General features: G+C 44.2%; 1 protein-coding gene across 4 annotated transcripts in view; it reads left to right on the forward strand.

Moving 5' to 3' along the window:
* ARIH2 (ariadne RBR E3 ubiquitin protein ligase 2) overlaps positions 1 to 13,297 on the forward strand; it is a 35,850-nt gene extending 22,553 nt beyond the window's left edge. For all 4 annotated transcript variants that reach the window (XM_035106824.3, XM_088662589.1, XM_088662590.1 and 1 more), the window contains 8 exons: positions 2,734 to 2,851; positions 4,062 to 4,112; positions 4,225 to 4,246; positions 4,473 to 4,624; positions 5,471 to 5,614; positions 6,362 to 6,430; positions 8,071 to 8,154; positions 9,057 to 13,297. In XM_035106824.3, coding sequence (XP_034962715.2) covers positions 2,734 to 2,851; positions 4,062 to 4,112; positions 4,225 to 4,246; positions 4,473 to 4,624; positions 5,471 to 5,614; positions 6,362 to 6,430; positions 8,071 to 8,154; positions 9,057 to 9,128 — 712 coding nt within the window. In that variant the 3' untranslated portion in view covers positions 9,129 to 13,297. The remainder of the gene's footprint in view (positions 1 to 2,733; positions 2,852 to 4,061; positions 4,113 to 4,224; positions 4,247 to 4,472; positions 4,625 to 5,470; positions 5,615 to 6,361; positions 6,431 to 8,070; positions 8,155 to 9,056) is intronic.
* Positions 13,298 to 14,529: the final 1,232 nt, after the last annotated feature.

The following is a 14,529-nucleotide window of genomic DNA, read 5'->3' on the forward strand; positions in this document are numbered from 1 at the left end:
AACTACATTCCAGCCCCCAAAAGTCCACACATCTTGTCAGCCTCCATCCAGACAAGCAGGAGGAATTATTGCAGATTAATAGTACATTGTAAGCAGGCAAAAGCCCTCAGAGAAGCCATGGAGCAGGGCTGCTGAGGGGTGTAACCTGGGAGAGTCTTAAGGACCAGGTGTTTGGTTTTCCGGGTCTGAGGTTCCCCATCCCTCTGCTACAGTAGAAATAATTTGCCAGGAGTGCATGATGGCTATTCACAATCAAGCCAGTCTTGGATGGCACAGTCTTCAAATAACCTGTCCTGAGTGAACTGACACCTGAGGGATGGAATAAGTGTAGGGAGAAGAAGTGCTTATAAGGACTTTGAAGAAGACAGCAATACTTTACTACAATACAGTTGTACCTGGATCCCGAACACCTTGTTACTTTGATGTTTTGGCTCCCAAGCACCGCAAACCCAGAAGTGAGTGTTCTGGTTTGCGAACATTCTTTGAAACCCGAACGTCCGACAGGGCTTCCGTGGCTTCTGATTGGCTGCAGGAGCTTCCTGCAGCCAATCAGAAGCAGCGCTTTGGTTTCCGAACATTTTGGAAGTCAAACGGACTTCTGGAACGGATTCCGTTTGACTTCCAAGGTACGACTGTGTTGTTGTTGTTTAGTCGCTCAGTCGTGTCTGACTCTTCGTGACCACATGGACCAGAGCACGCCAGGCACTCCTGTCTTGCACTGCCTCCCGCAGTTTGGTCAGACTCATGTTGGTGGCTTCGAGAACACTATCCAACCATCTCGTCCTCTGTCGTCCCCTTCTCCTTGTGCCCTCCATCTTTCCCAACATCAGGGTCTTTTCCAGGGAGTCTTCTCTTCTCATGAGGTGGCCAAAGTATTAGAGCCTCAGCTTCACGATCTGTCCTTCCAGTGAGCACTCAGGGCTGATTTCCTTCAGGATGGATAGGTTTGATCTTCTAGCAGTCCATGGGACTCTCAAGAGTCTCCTCCAGCACCATAATTCAAAAGCATCAATTCTTCGGCGATAAGCCTTCTTTATGGTCCGGCTCTCACTTCCATACATCACTACTGGGAAAACCATAGCTTTAACTATACGGACCTTTGTTGGCAAGGTGATGTCTCTGCTTTTTAAGATGCTGTCTAGGTTTGTCATTGCTTTTCTCCTAAGAAGCAGGCATCTTTTAATTTTGTGACTGCTGTCACCATCTGCAGTGATCATGGAACCCAAGGAAGTAAAATCTCTCACTGCCTCCATTTCTTCCCCTTCTATTTGCCAGGAGATGATGGGACCAGTAGCCATGATCTTAGTTTTTTTTATGTTGAGCTTCAGACCATATTTTGCGCTCTCCTCTTTCACCCTCATTAAAAGGTTCTTTAATTCCTCCTCACTTTCTGCCATCAAGGTTGTATCATCTGCATATCTGAGGTTGTTGATATTTCTTCCGGCAATCTTCATTCCGGCTTGGGATTCATCCAGTCCAGCCTTTCTAATGATGAATTCTGCATATAAGTTAAATAAGCAAGGAGACAATATACAGCCTTGTTGTACTCCTTTCCCAATTTTGAACTAATCATTTATTCCATATCCAGTTCTAACTGTAGCTTCTTGTCCCACATAGAGATTTCTCAGGAGACAGATGAGATGATCAGGCACTCCCATTTCTTTAAGAACTTTCCATCATTTGCTGTGGTCAACACAGTCAAATGCTTTTGTGTAGTCAATGAAGCAGAAGTAGATGTTTTTCTGGAACTCTCTAGCTTTCTCCATAATCCAGCGCATGTTTGCTATTTGGTCTCTGGTTCCTCTGCCCCTTCGAAATCCAGCTTGCACTTCTGGGAGTTCTCGGTCCACATACTGCTTAAGCCTGCCTTGTAGAATTTTAAGCATAACCTTGCTAGCGTGTAAAATGAGCGCAATTGTGCAGTAGTTGGAGCATTCTTTGGCTACATGTATGACTGTACATTAGTGACAAATGGGTAAGGCTGTGAATATACTGCCAAAAAAAATAAAAACCTGAACTCTGCCATCAGAGGATGGAGTAGGGGTGAAAGGACTTCTGCTAGTGTGACAGGGCTTTCCTCCTCCCCCCAAAAAAATTCCTTGATGGGGGCGGCAGGTGAACCTCTTGAACAGTGCACAGAGTGAAACGAGGTGGAATTGTTCCATCTGGCAAGCTGAAATGCTTGCACTGACTATATGATTGCCATAACGCTGCAGTGAATTCCTCCCACTGTTTTTTCCCCTAATTGGTCAAGGTGGAGTGTGTGCATGGAGTGAAGAGGGTCATTGTAGCCCAGTCGTCTGGCTCCTGGAAAGTTCACTCAGCCCTTCCCCAGAGCTTACATGATACTCTGCCCACATAACCTGTCCCGAGCTTACCTTGGCATAAACAAGAGCTGAAATGTTTTTTGAGTTTGGCTTCTTTCATTTTTTTAATTGAGACTTGCAAGATACTAAGTTTTGTTGCAGTACCAAATACGGGTCTTTCATGATGTGTGTGTGTGTGTGTGTGTGTGTGTGTGTGTGTGTGTGTGCGTGCATGCGTGCTTGCGCACGTGCACGTGCACGTGCACTTGCATGCACCCTACCAAGAGTCTGAACGGTGCTTGTGCAGCATTACAGAGAAAACATAACACTGTGTACGAGTCCCTTTTCTGCTACCTTTTTTTAAAAGTCATTGGTTGCATGCAATATGATTTCTGGAAAGTGGACATGCCTTTCTCTTTGTTTTAAGTTTCAAGTGTCGGCAGATGTACCATGCTCCCACAGATTGTGCCACCATTCGAAAATGGCTCACCAAGTGTGCAGATGACTCTGAAACAGCCAACTATATCAGTGCTCACACTAAAGATGTAAGTGTGTGTGTGGGAGTGACCTTTCCATTTATAACTTTGCTCCTTTTCAGTTTTTTTCAGTGGGGGGTTGCAGCAAGCTGCTCTTACATGCTCGATGTTTGTTTATGGTTTTCTCTCAATCTATTTTCAAACGTTTCTATAGCTAATGTGTGCTGTATTCTAAATAGAGAATGTTGAGTATAGAACATTTCGCCCCCTACCTAGTACCATCCCTTCTTTCATTCTCATCTCCATCTCCTCCTAATACATGACTCACCAGTGCCCACCAAGCAGACTAAAGGCACAGTTACACAAAATGGAAAGAAGGTGAAAGGGGTGGGTGGAAAGTATTGGTCTAATCTTCCTGTTTGCATACCTGATACTTGGATCTCCCAGAACGGAGAACCAGGTCTTATTTACGTTTTTCAGATCACACTAGAGAGAAGTTAGACAAGTTAGAACAGGGTTTCCCAAACTTGGGTCGCCACCTATTTTTGGATTACAATTCCCACCATCCCAGACCACTGGTCCTGCTAGCTAGGGATGATGGGAGCTGTAGTCCAACAACAGCTGGAGACCCAAGTTTGAGAAACCCTGAACTCTAGAAGAAAGGAAGTGTGAGCAGAAGGTAAAAGGAATCTGAAGGCATTTTAATTGTAGTACTGGTGAAGAATGTGCAAAGTAAATCGAATGTAAGGAGAAACTAATGAAGAAATATTGGGCAGCATGGGATAGCATTGAAGGGAAGTAAAGAGCATAGCTGCCAAGTTATCCCTTTTTTTAAGGGATTTTCCCTTATGCTGAATAGGCTTCCTTGCGAGAAAAGGGAAAACTTGGCAGCTATGGTAAAGAGATGTTTTATAATCTATCCATTGGTCCATCTAGCCATGTAGCATATAACATAACTGTCAGTGGGTCTCCAAAGTCTCAGGCGGAAGTTTTCCCTAGCATGGATCTGTGGCTTCTTTAACTGGAGATTCCAAGGCTGAAACCTTAATACCTACATGCAAATCTTGGTGTAAGGCAGTTTCCTTTGTTCCCAAGTAGAACAAGACTGAAATATAATTGTGTCCAAGCAAAGAGAGGGAAAAGGGATTGACGACATAGACAGGCCTGAGAATTCTTGCACAAGGGAGGAGTATGAAGAGTTGTCAAAGACCAAACTCCTGATTGTTGAAACACATGGGGCAATCTAAGCTGTGTCCTCTCTTTTCCCCTCTCCCTCCAGTGTCCCAAGTGCAATATCTGTATTGAAAAGAATGGTGGCTGCAATCACATGGTGAGTAGATTGTGGACAAGATCAGAAATCCTATACTGCTTAATTTTAGGTGAAATCATTGCCTGCTTCTTATTAATGCCTTCTCTCTCCCCCACCTCTCTCTCTCCTCCAGCAATGCTCCAAATGCAAACATGGTAAGCAGACAGCACCAGGTTTTTTGTGTGTTAAAGTTGGGGCAAATGTTTATCCCTCTGATTTGGATACTATCCCACTGGTCCCATAGAGCTCTTCTAGTTAATGTGCAAGCTCTATGGTAGCATCTTTGCCACTTAGAGGGAGAGGTGTTGATCTCGTTCCTCAAAGAAGCATTGCTTTATTTATTGCCCTGTGCAATAACGTATACTCTCCTGTCCTCTGCAGACTTCTGCTGGATGTGTCTAGGGGATTGGAAGACTCATGGCAGCGAGTACTACGAATGCAGTCGGTACAAAGAGAATCCTGATATTGTAAACCAGAGTCAGCAAGCACAGGCCAGGGAGGCCCTTAAGAAGTACCTGTTCTATTTTGAAAGGGTAGGAGGCATCTCCTTGGCTGGAGCTAACTGTAGCCTTTTTCATGAACCTCACCTTATGCAAAGGGCAATGCTAATGATGATTGTGAGAAAGCGCTCATTGAACAAAACGTTCTGTAGCCACAGATCCAGATCATTCCTCAAGGTTATTCTTCCAGAAGCAAGCTCCTTTTCAGTGATAATCTCTGCCTGTCCTGTAATGAGAGTGCTCTTTCCTTGAAGCCAAGAGCAATAGGTTGCTTAAAATTTTCTGGTGCTCTGCAGTGGAATCTTCCTACAAGTGTACAGTTTGCCTTCTGTAAATCTGCATAACTCTGCACCAAAACTGCTTAAAGCTGCCTCTTGGCTTGTCATTCTTAATCCCTATTTAATCAAGTATCTGCATTGTGTAAACACCTAGATTGTCCCCTCCAAAATATATTATGGAAATACGATGTTTGCATATATGTGTGTGTGTTCCACATCACAAATTAAAAAAGGGCATATATGAAAAGCTTTGCTTTCTTCAGACATTGCTTCAGGAAGCTTTTCTATTTAAAACGTGGCAAAACCTTGCTCCAGTTTGATATCGCTGCAGATTTGAAGTGGGAATGCTAATGTGAATGGAATTGTCTTAGCTCTTCTGGAGTCACTTACCGAAAGATAACGTGGTAATATTTTGTTAGAAAGCAGCAACGATATGTTTGCTTTCTGGTACATCTTGCCTTTTCCAAAGGAGGGACTTTGCATTCTAAGGTGCTTCCGTGCAGTCTTTTCCAATGCGTTGCTGTGGCCTGCTGTTTCCCAGCCTGTCTTTCCCTCCCCTTTATTCCTCATCGTCGTCTTACACCTTACACCATTTTCACAGTGGGAAAACCACAACAAGAGCTTACAGCTGGAGGCACAGACATACCAGCGAATTCAAGAGAAGATACAAGAAAGGGTGATGAACAACTTGGGAACGTGGATAGACTGGCAGTATCTACAGAATGCAGCAAAGCTGCTAGCTAAGGTGGGCGTGCCTAGCTGTTAATTGTAAGATGCTTTCCACTGTGTGCAGAAAGAGGATGGGGTGATATTTAGAATCATAGAATCATAGAGTTGGAAGAGACCACAAGGGCCATCCAGTCCAACCCCCTGCCAAGCAGGAAACACCATCAAAGCATTCTTGACATATGCCTGTCAAGCCTCTGCTTAAAGACCTCCAAATTTGGGGTGGGGGTGGCAATGGTATATGCTGGTCTTAAACTGTGTTGATTGTGAGAGCTTAAATAGTAATCGGGCCTGGCATCAACTGCAAGCTATTGCCAAGGAAGGTACCAGATAGTCTTCCTTAGCACTCTGGGTTGATCTTTGCAGGATTATAGATTAGGGGGTGGGTTGTTTTTAACCTGCTTAACACCACTTGGAGCTGCTTGGTGGGGAGGTTAGGGTGAGGGAGCGTATTGTGGACCTTTCACTTTTTTCACACAGCCTGCTGAAGCTCTGTGGCTACTGCATCCCTTGGGAATCTCCACTCTGGCGTGCCATTCATTTTGTGTAGAGAGTGTATTTTATTTCTGCCTCTGCTTGCTGTGTTGCATGATGGCCTTGTATATAGCACATTGGGCGGGTTTAGCTGCTGAAGGTGGGCACAGTCTTCACAGAACTGACAAACGGGCGTCCCCGACATTTGGAAGACACACAGAGAACATTTGTGCAGGCACACGGCATTAAAAACAACAACAGCTGTCTTCCTTTCATTCTCTTTTCATTGTAGTGTCGTTACACGCTGCAGTACACATATCCATATGCCTACTACATGGAATCTGGCCCCAGAAAGAAACTGGTAAGGACTTGTGGCTCCGTGTTTAATGGTCACCTAAATTTCTTACAGAACCGAGCTGGGAAATGTCCGGCCTCTTGCCGATAGCTGGAAACAGTCCAGAGTCACGTTACGGGAATTGCAACTGCAGTAGCTAAGCAGGTTCTAACTGCAGGGTTGGCACGGAAAACCACCTGGGTACCACATGTGAACCACTGTTGAGTTCTGCAGAGGAAAAACAGTAGAGAATGTAATAGATTAAGTACAGTATGCTGATTAGTTAGTTGTTAGCTACCGTATGCTCTTGACAGCAGTGGTGGGATATGCATTTTTAAAACTATATAGATCAAATCCGCTTTCCATGGTTATTTTTATTTACAGGGAGATGACTCACTAATTCAGAATCTTCCTAGTAACTGTTTAAGCTTCCTAGTTTTGTATTCTCCTCTTCTTCAGAGTTGCATAGCTGCTTCTGTTTGCTGCTTTGCTTTTGTTTCGTAAGGAAGGGGATACAAAACAAACTGCATTCGGCAAGTAAAAGATGAGTCAATGTGCTATTTAAGCTTTGTTTGTTAATCTTCCCAATTTTACCAATTTGTAAAAACAACAGAGACTTATAAAGGGGGCAGGGCTTTCTGTGCTGGTGGAGATGCTGTGCCACTTCAGAATGGGGGTGGGGAAAGGCGGCAGCAAGGTCAGGGGAGCTCCAGGTTGGTGGCAGTGGTAGCCCCAGTAGCTGCCACTCCACACTTCCATCCAAGCACCGCTGCCACAGTCCTATAGGAAACCTTAAATTACTAGCACATCTTATGTAGCAATCAAATAGGAGCCGTCCTCATTTTGAACAGCCTTCAGTGCATGACTGGTTCTTACATTATTGCATTCTTAACTTACGAAAGTCTTACACGCTCTACGTGGGGCTACCTTTGAAGGTGACCCAGAAACTAAAACTAATCCAGAATGCGGCAGCTAGACTGGTGACTGGGAGCGGCCTCCGAGACCACATAACACATTGGCTCCAGTACGTTTCCTAGCACAATTCAAAGTGTTGGTGCTGACCTTTAAAGCCCTAAACGGCCTTGGCCCCAGTATACCTGAAGAAGTGTCTCCACCCCCATCATTCAACCCAGACACTGAGGTCCAGCGCCGAGGGCCTTCTGCGAGAAACGAGGTTGCAGGGAACAAGGCAGAGGCCCTTCTTGATAGTGGCGCCCGCCCTGTGGAACGCCCTCCCATCAGATATCAAAGAAATAAACATCTGACGTTTAGAAGACAGCCTTGTTTAGGGAAGTTTTTAATGACTGATGTTCCCCAGCCAGAGTGGTATGAATGAATGAATGAATAAAAATAAAAATTCCTGGATTCCGTCATCCACGTAACCATTGATTGATATCCCTCAGATTATACATAAGGAGCTCTGAACTGGGAACTTGCCCAGCTTTGAATCCATAAGCTTCCTGGTGCTCTTGTACTGTTGCACATCAGAACGGGCGAAATGACTTTGCATCTATTGTACGTGCTTCGGTTTTTGCTTGTTGTATTTCATTCTTTTCAGAAGAGCCTTCTGGCGTGAATGGTAACAGCAGATGTAGGGTAGAATGAGGATGACGAGAAGCTGCTGTTCCTGTATCTCTTTCCTTCAACAATCTGTTTCATGTTTTCAGTTTGAATACCAACAGGCTCAGCTGGAAGCGGAAATAGAAAACCTCTCATGGAAGGTGGAGAGAGCAGATAGTTATGACAGAGGGGTGAGTAAACAAGCGTTGTTCCTGCTACCTCATCTTCTCATCCCAGGAGCTCATTACCTGCACAGAAGGGCTTAAGCAAATCCTATGAGGAAGCAGAGGAATTGGCACTGGGCTGGAGGAGATGGCACTCCAGATCCCTTGATGTCCTTTTCTTGCCACCTGTAGGTTCTGTACAGTTAGCAGAAAATGCCCACATATTTTTGGGTTGATCTCGGCAACTGCGATAGGCACAACCTAGAGTGCTCCTTCCATGAATGGGAGGCCACTTTCTGTTCAGAGACTGACTTCCAGTGCATCTTCTGTTCTGAGGAAAAAGAGGGGAGACAGGTTTCACCAGTCCCCCCCCCAACAACCTCCCCAAGTGCACTGGGGGGGAGGAATCCCCCAACTATCTAGTCCAGCTTTTCAGCAGGCACACTCCTTCTGTAGGAGCATCTTCTTGGTGGAGTTCCAGTTGTTGGAATTCTAGATCCAAGCTGGTGCGTGTGAATTTTTTTAATGGATATCAATTTTTGGCTTCTATAAGGACCACCAGTTAGGTGTTATTTTCTTAACTACTTGATGTGATTAATAGAGCGAGGCACTGGGACCAGGAAGTTTTGAGTTCCTATTCTAAACCACACATCCTTTTTTCACAACCTTAGCCCTATTCAGGTGTTCGTCCTGGATATGCCCCCTTGACTCCTGACTGCACACTTTTGCTTCTCAAACTACCACGCTATTCCTTATCTAGACTTGAATACCTGAAGAGGGCTTGTTTCTGTGAGGAGACTGGTACCAAGAGAGATGACTGGTGTTCCTTCCCTCCTTTCTGCTTATCGTTCAAGTCTGTGGATCCGTTTCCCTGCCACCACAAACTAGAAATTAACCTGATTTCACGCCCTCTTTCTCTGCCCACCCAGGACTTGGAAAATCAGATGCACATAGCCGAGCAGAGGAGAAGGACCCTGCTGAAAGACTTCCATGACACATAAAGTAGCAGGAGATGTCAGGGCGCAGGGGTGAGCGCAAAGAGCGAGGTGGCGGTGAGAGCAGCAGCAGAAGAAGCAACACGAGAAGCTGGCCCCCGCCCCCACCACAGAGAAGGGCGGAGGACAAAACTGCACCCTCCCCTTGCAAGCCAGACACGAGCTAGCACCACAGCTTAGTCTTCTGTTTTCTCTTCTCTTTCTGCTTTTCGTTTTTGCCAGGCTAGAGGCTGGAGTTCAGATTGGCACCTTTTTTTTTCTGGGACGTTTTCCTCCCCGGTTCTTGGATTGTTCTGGGAAGGAGTTCTTTTATTTTATTTTTTTTCTTCTTCTTCTTCTCCTCCTCCTCCTTCTTCCTCCTCCCCCGAATGGCTGTTAATAGTGTTAGATCATTACAAACATATGTAATTTTCAAACGGTTGTACAATTATACAAAACAAACCCTAGAATAACACACAACCCTTTTTAAAAATAAATTGGAATTGGAGTGTTTCCTTTTTAATAAGCTGCTTGTAAACTAAATGGCTGCTTTTCTTCTTTCCCCTCCAAATCCTCTTTTGCGCTGAAGGCTATGAAGTAGTCCAGCTGTCTGTTTGGCACCTCTCTTATGTGTGCTCTGCTGCTTGCCCTGTGACTACATGACGTGAACAGTGCTAGCCTAGGAGACAACAGCTGCGGCCAGAGGTCAGCGTACGGCCGAGTAGCTCTCCTATTCTTCCCTGGCTATGCAGGGGCAGTTGGGCAAAGTTCAGGCCAGCATGGGAAACAGTCGTGGTCCTGATGTCCCATCAGCTTTAGGTTGTCTCTTGCGTGGATTTGTTGCTTTGTTTCTCTGGACTGATCTCATCTGCCGAAACTAAAATCATTTGAGGGGTTATGGGAACACACAACCTTGCCTCTTGATAGCATTGTAGCAGGCACTGGCTTTGCTTGGAGGCAAAAGGACAAGCCACGTTCCATCCATGCCTTGCGTATCTGTGCAGTCCAGTCATACACAACCTGATTTTTGACATGGCTGTAAGGTGATACGTCAAGCCTGGCCCTGTCTTGCCCTGACAAGACCAGACTTCCTCACTGTGTATCGAGGGAAAGCTGTTGCACTTAACATAGTGCTTGGTAAGGGGTGGGGTGGGGTGGAGAGGGTAAAGAAAAATCTTGGCAGCATAAGACAAGTCCTGAGAAACATGTGCCAATGGTAAACGTACACCACTGTCCTAGAAACTATGGCTGGCTGAAAAACAGCCAGCAAAATTGGCGAGAATGAAGCTGAATGAATATTAAGGAGTTGTATCCACCACTAGTCCTGCTTGAAGTAGACCATTCAAATTTATGGGCCTGACTTAGTCCCATTAATTTCAGTAGGACTTGGCCAGATACAAACCTATGTTCACGGGTGGCTTATTATTAGTAGGGGACTCCGAACACTTGAATGTGTAAAAGGTCAAATTTTCCTCGCATTCATGTGGGAGGCCAGTTTCGAAACAGTAAAAAAACCGTGCAGTGTAGGGTATGTATAGTGCATGGTCAACATGCCTGCTTAAGTTGATTATTCACCTAGAAAAGAAGACTGAACAGCTGGCTCTCTCCTGAAGTTACTCTGATTCGATTTGAAATAACATCTTGCTACCTGTTTAAAAAAAAAAAATGTTGCACTGAACTTTTGTTTGTACATTGATTGATGATCTTTTTGGTTTGGACAAGGGAGGACTGGCAAGCTAGGATCATTATTCTGTGCTTTATGCACCTACCTTTCTGGCCTTTTAGCGGGAGCTATTTTATTAGCATTTCTGGATGTTGACCTGTCCTAGCTCTTGGGGGGTGGGAGCAATCTGCCATGCCACCCTTTCGCCCTTCACGTGCTGCTAATACTACCTCAAGCACTCCAAGGAAAATGATAATACCAACTACCTGCTTGCTTCCTTAGTAAATGACCCTAGTACCTTTTTTAATATTACTCTCTTCCTACCCCATTGCCAGTTAACCACAGATTACGCAAGCAGGGCCTTGAAAAGGGGGTGTGTGTACTAGGCTAAGAAAAAGTACCGTGAAGAGAAACTCTTCTCTCTCCGCCCCCCCCCCCCATTTCCTGCTTTGTTCACCTTTTCTCTTCCATTGGCCATTTTATAGGTCTCTTGTAGCTGATGCGGCACGATGACCTCATCAGGCTTGCTCCTTTTAACCCATGTCTTATCTGCTGTAAGCGGAGATCATGTGATTGTGTTCTCTTGGCTGTAGATGTTTTCCATTTCTCTGCATGAAGTCCAATCTGGGCCTTGATATATAGAAACAGACGAAAATCTTTTAGCAAAGTGCAAGAAGTTCAGCGTGTGTGTGATTTTAATTGCACAGTATGTTAGCATTCATTTTGTTATTGTTTTGATGAGATGTGGTGCATAAAGTGCTAGCATGGGATTATTTCATTAACCCAGCTGCAGTTGGATAAAGATAAGCCTTGTGACCAGAAGAGCTGTGGGAAGGTATGGCTTACGACTTATTTCTGTTAAATGCTGACCTGATCTCCTGCTAGCTTAACACAGTGTTCAGCCTCTGAAGGACATGAGGATCTTTTTATCTTTAAACTTTGCATTCAGACTGAGCGGTGGGTCTCATTGAATAAGAGAAGTTAAGTCACACATGTTTTCTGTAGCTCAGAACTGTCCAGTGCAAAAGGGAGTGATGTGTGGCTTTGCACTTACATCTGACATCCAGTTGTAGCTGGTCAACTTGATGGTAGCACATTGACAACTTTCAATGTTAAAAAGTCATGTTTTCAAAACTTGTAGCCTCCACATGGCTGGCACCAACCCCTTACAGTGCTTTTAGATGTGCTATATTAAGCCAGTATTGCATCGCGTATTAATAGCTGCCTCCCAGTTTAGAGCAGGTAGCATTCATATATGTATAAACTAACACTTTTAAGTCCCAGACAGTTGATAGATCAGCATTTTTATTCTTCCCCGATACAGGCTCCCTGTATTAGAATTCCATTATGTTCAGACTTTGCCAGAGAGGTTTTGCCACTGATAAGATTAGGCTGTGCTATAGGAAAGCATCCTCTTCACTCTGGAAAAAGAAGCTAATGGTTCTAAAGCAGAACTCAAAACAGTTTGTTGCCTCAGAAAATCCTTGCCATTCTGCAACAAGCTGGTAGGAATAGCAAGACAGCAATTAAGAATTAGTGGCACCTGAGCTCAGAGTGTAAGGACATTTTCCTCATACCAGGCTAACATCCTAAACTGGGAGCTTTTTGTCGCTTTCTGTAAGGCTTGACTCTCAGCCAGCCTGGCACCTGTTGTCATCCTATCACTCTTACTTTTTAAAACTTGGCTTGATTCACCTTCAATGCTGACTTTGTTTTGGTTTTTCGCTTACATTTAGTATTACCTGCCACAGTTTTCTATATGAAAGAGATCCAAAACTGTCTTTGCACAACTTCTGATACTGAACAAACCGAGCTCTCAAGTTACACCAAATCTCCTGGCAAATAGAAGTCTCTATAACTCAAAAGCTTGCATACATATACACCAAAAGAGGCTGTTCAATAGGAGAGAGTTCCTCTAATCCAGAGATGGGGAAAACCTTTGGCCTTGCAGATGTTGCTGCTCACACCATCCCTGACCATTGGCTGAGACTGATGGGAGCTGGGAGTCCAATAGCTTCTGGATGGCCAAAAGTTCCCCATCCCTGCTCTAATCAAGTTTTATACTTGCTCTCTCTATAGCACTCCTTCCTCTGCAGCAGCGACCAGTTTTCTGTTGACAACCTAAATTTTTATGTCAGCTGTGTGCCATGTGACTTCTTCAGGAACTGGAGAGTTCTCTTATTATTGCACTGTCTCAATTCACTCAAAACTTGTTTTTGTTTCAAAAAATCAGATTTCTCAATAGCTTTTTCTAGGAAAGTTCTTATGTGTGCTCACTCAAGTCTGGACTGTTCCAAGTTTTCAGGTAGTAGCTTCTGCTATGGGAGCTTTTTTATTATTATGCAGAGTGCTACATTATCATGGCTGCCTTTGCTCTGTCCCTCACTGAGGTATGGGTGGGGGGGAAGCAATCTCAAGAAACTGCCAACACTTTTCCGGCATTAGGAGGGGAAGGGGCAAAGGAAAGAGCCCTTGCAGTTTCCCTTTCCTGAAATTGTTTATTTGAAATAAATTGTGAATTTCTAATTTTAAATGTGCGTAGTGTCTTTTTTTTTCCTCCCTCCCTTACTGATACACCATTTCCCATTATACAGTGAGAAAGGGGATGAGGAAGCGGAATGTTGAGAGTTTTAATATAAACTGGGAGCTGCTTGAACAGTACCACCGATTTCCAGCAACCTATTAAAATAGGTTCAGCCTTTCAGACTCAAAACAAGTCAGTCCCCCAATCCAGTTTTTTGTTCTCTCCAAAACATTGCTTTGTGTTCAACTTCCTCGTTTATTTATGCAAAGCATTTATAGCCTGCTTGCTAACTTAAAAAGGTTTGTAGAGTGGCTTACATGTCAAAATAGCAAGTCTGAAGGCAGGGAATGTGCTATGTAAAAAAGACACTGGTACAAAAGGAAAAGAGGATGGGGAGGGAAGTTCTTTACCAGCTGTCATGTTCTCATTTGTTTTTTTTTTAAAAAAAGCCTGTGAAGTTGTATCTCCTTCAAGATGTACAAGTTTTTGAGGAATTAATATGGGCAAAGGTGTTGCCCTTCCTCTTTGAAACAAAACCCGAATTTGTGCTCTTGGATCTACTTCATAATCCTGAAGTAAATCTCAAAGGTAGAGGATTATACAAAAGCTACCAGCAGCTCTCAGGCACTGGTTGCATAAGGTGTGAGGAGGATATCGAATGTTGGTTTTACATACTCAATATGGGCTTTACATGCTGTTCAACTGGCTTTCATTACTGAAATTGAGAGCAGCTGTTCTATATTCTATTTTATACATATAATTGAAAGGCAGGAGGAGCTTTTACCTAGATGGTTCTTGACCTACGAGGACGATTCATTACGTTGCCGCTGAAAAAGGCACTCTGTACATGTCTAGGAACATTTGAGTTCCAAGAAAAGAAAGAAAAAAACTCGGGCTTTATGTCAGGTGTTTTTTTAATTAAAAAAAGTATTAGTAGAACTAGCTAATTCACTTCGCTTAAAATGTGTTTTTTTAATTTAAAAAAGTATTAGTAGAACTAGCTAATTCACTTCGCTTAAAATATGCCTTCACACCAGCTACTGCTCTGTCAACAAAACAACTACGGTACGTCAGGAAAGCGGTGGACGTTCTGCCCTGATCAAAAATGGCTGCAGTTTCATATTCATCCGCAAGGGGGGGAGCCGATGCCCTTTCTCAAAATGGCTTTCCATCACACTGCTAGGGGAGGAGAGGCAAAGTTGCCAGGACCTAAAATGACCGGCTTCTACCGTGGGCAGAGC

This window comes from Zootoca vivipara, chromosome 2 (genome assembly GCF_965207765.1).
Source record: "Zootoca vivipara chromosome 2, rZooViv2.hap1.1, whole genome shotgun sequence".
Taxonomy (NCBI): domain Eukaryota; kingdom Metazoa; phylum Chordata; class Lepidosauria; order Squamata; family Lacertidae; genus Zootoca; species Zootoca vivipara.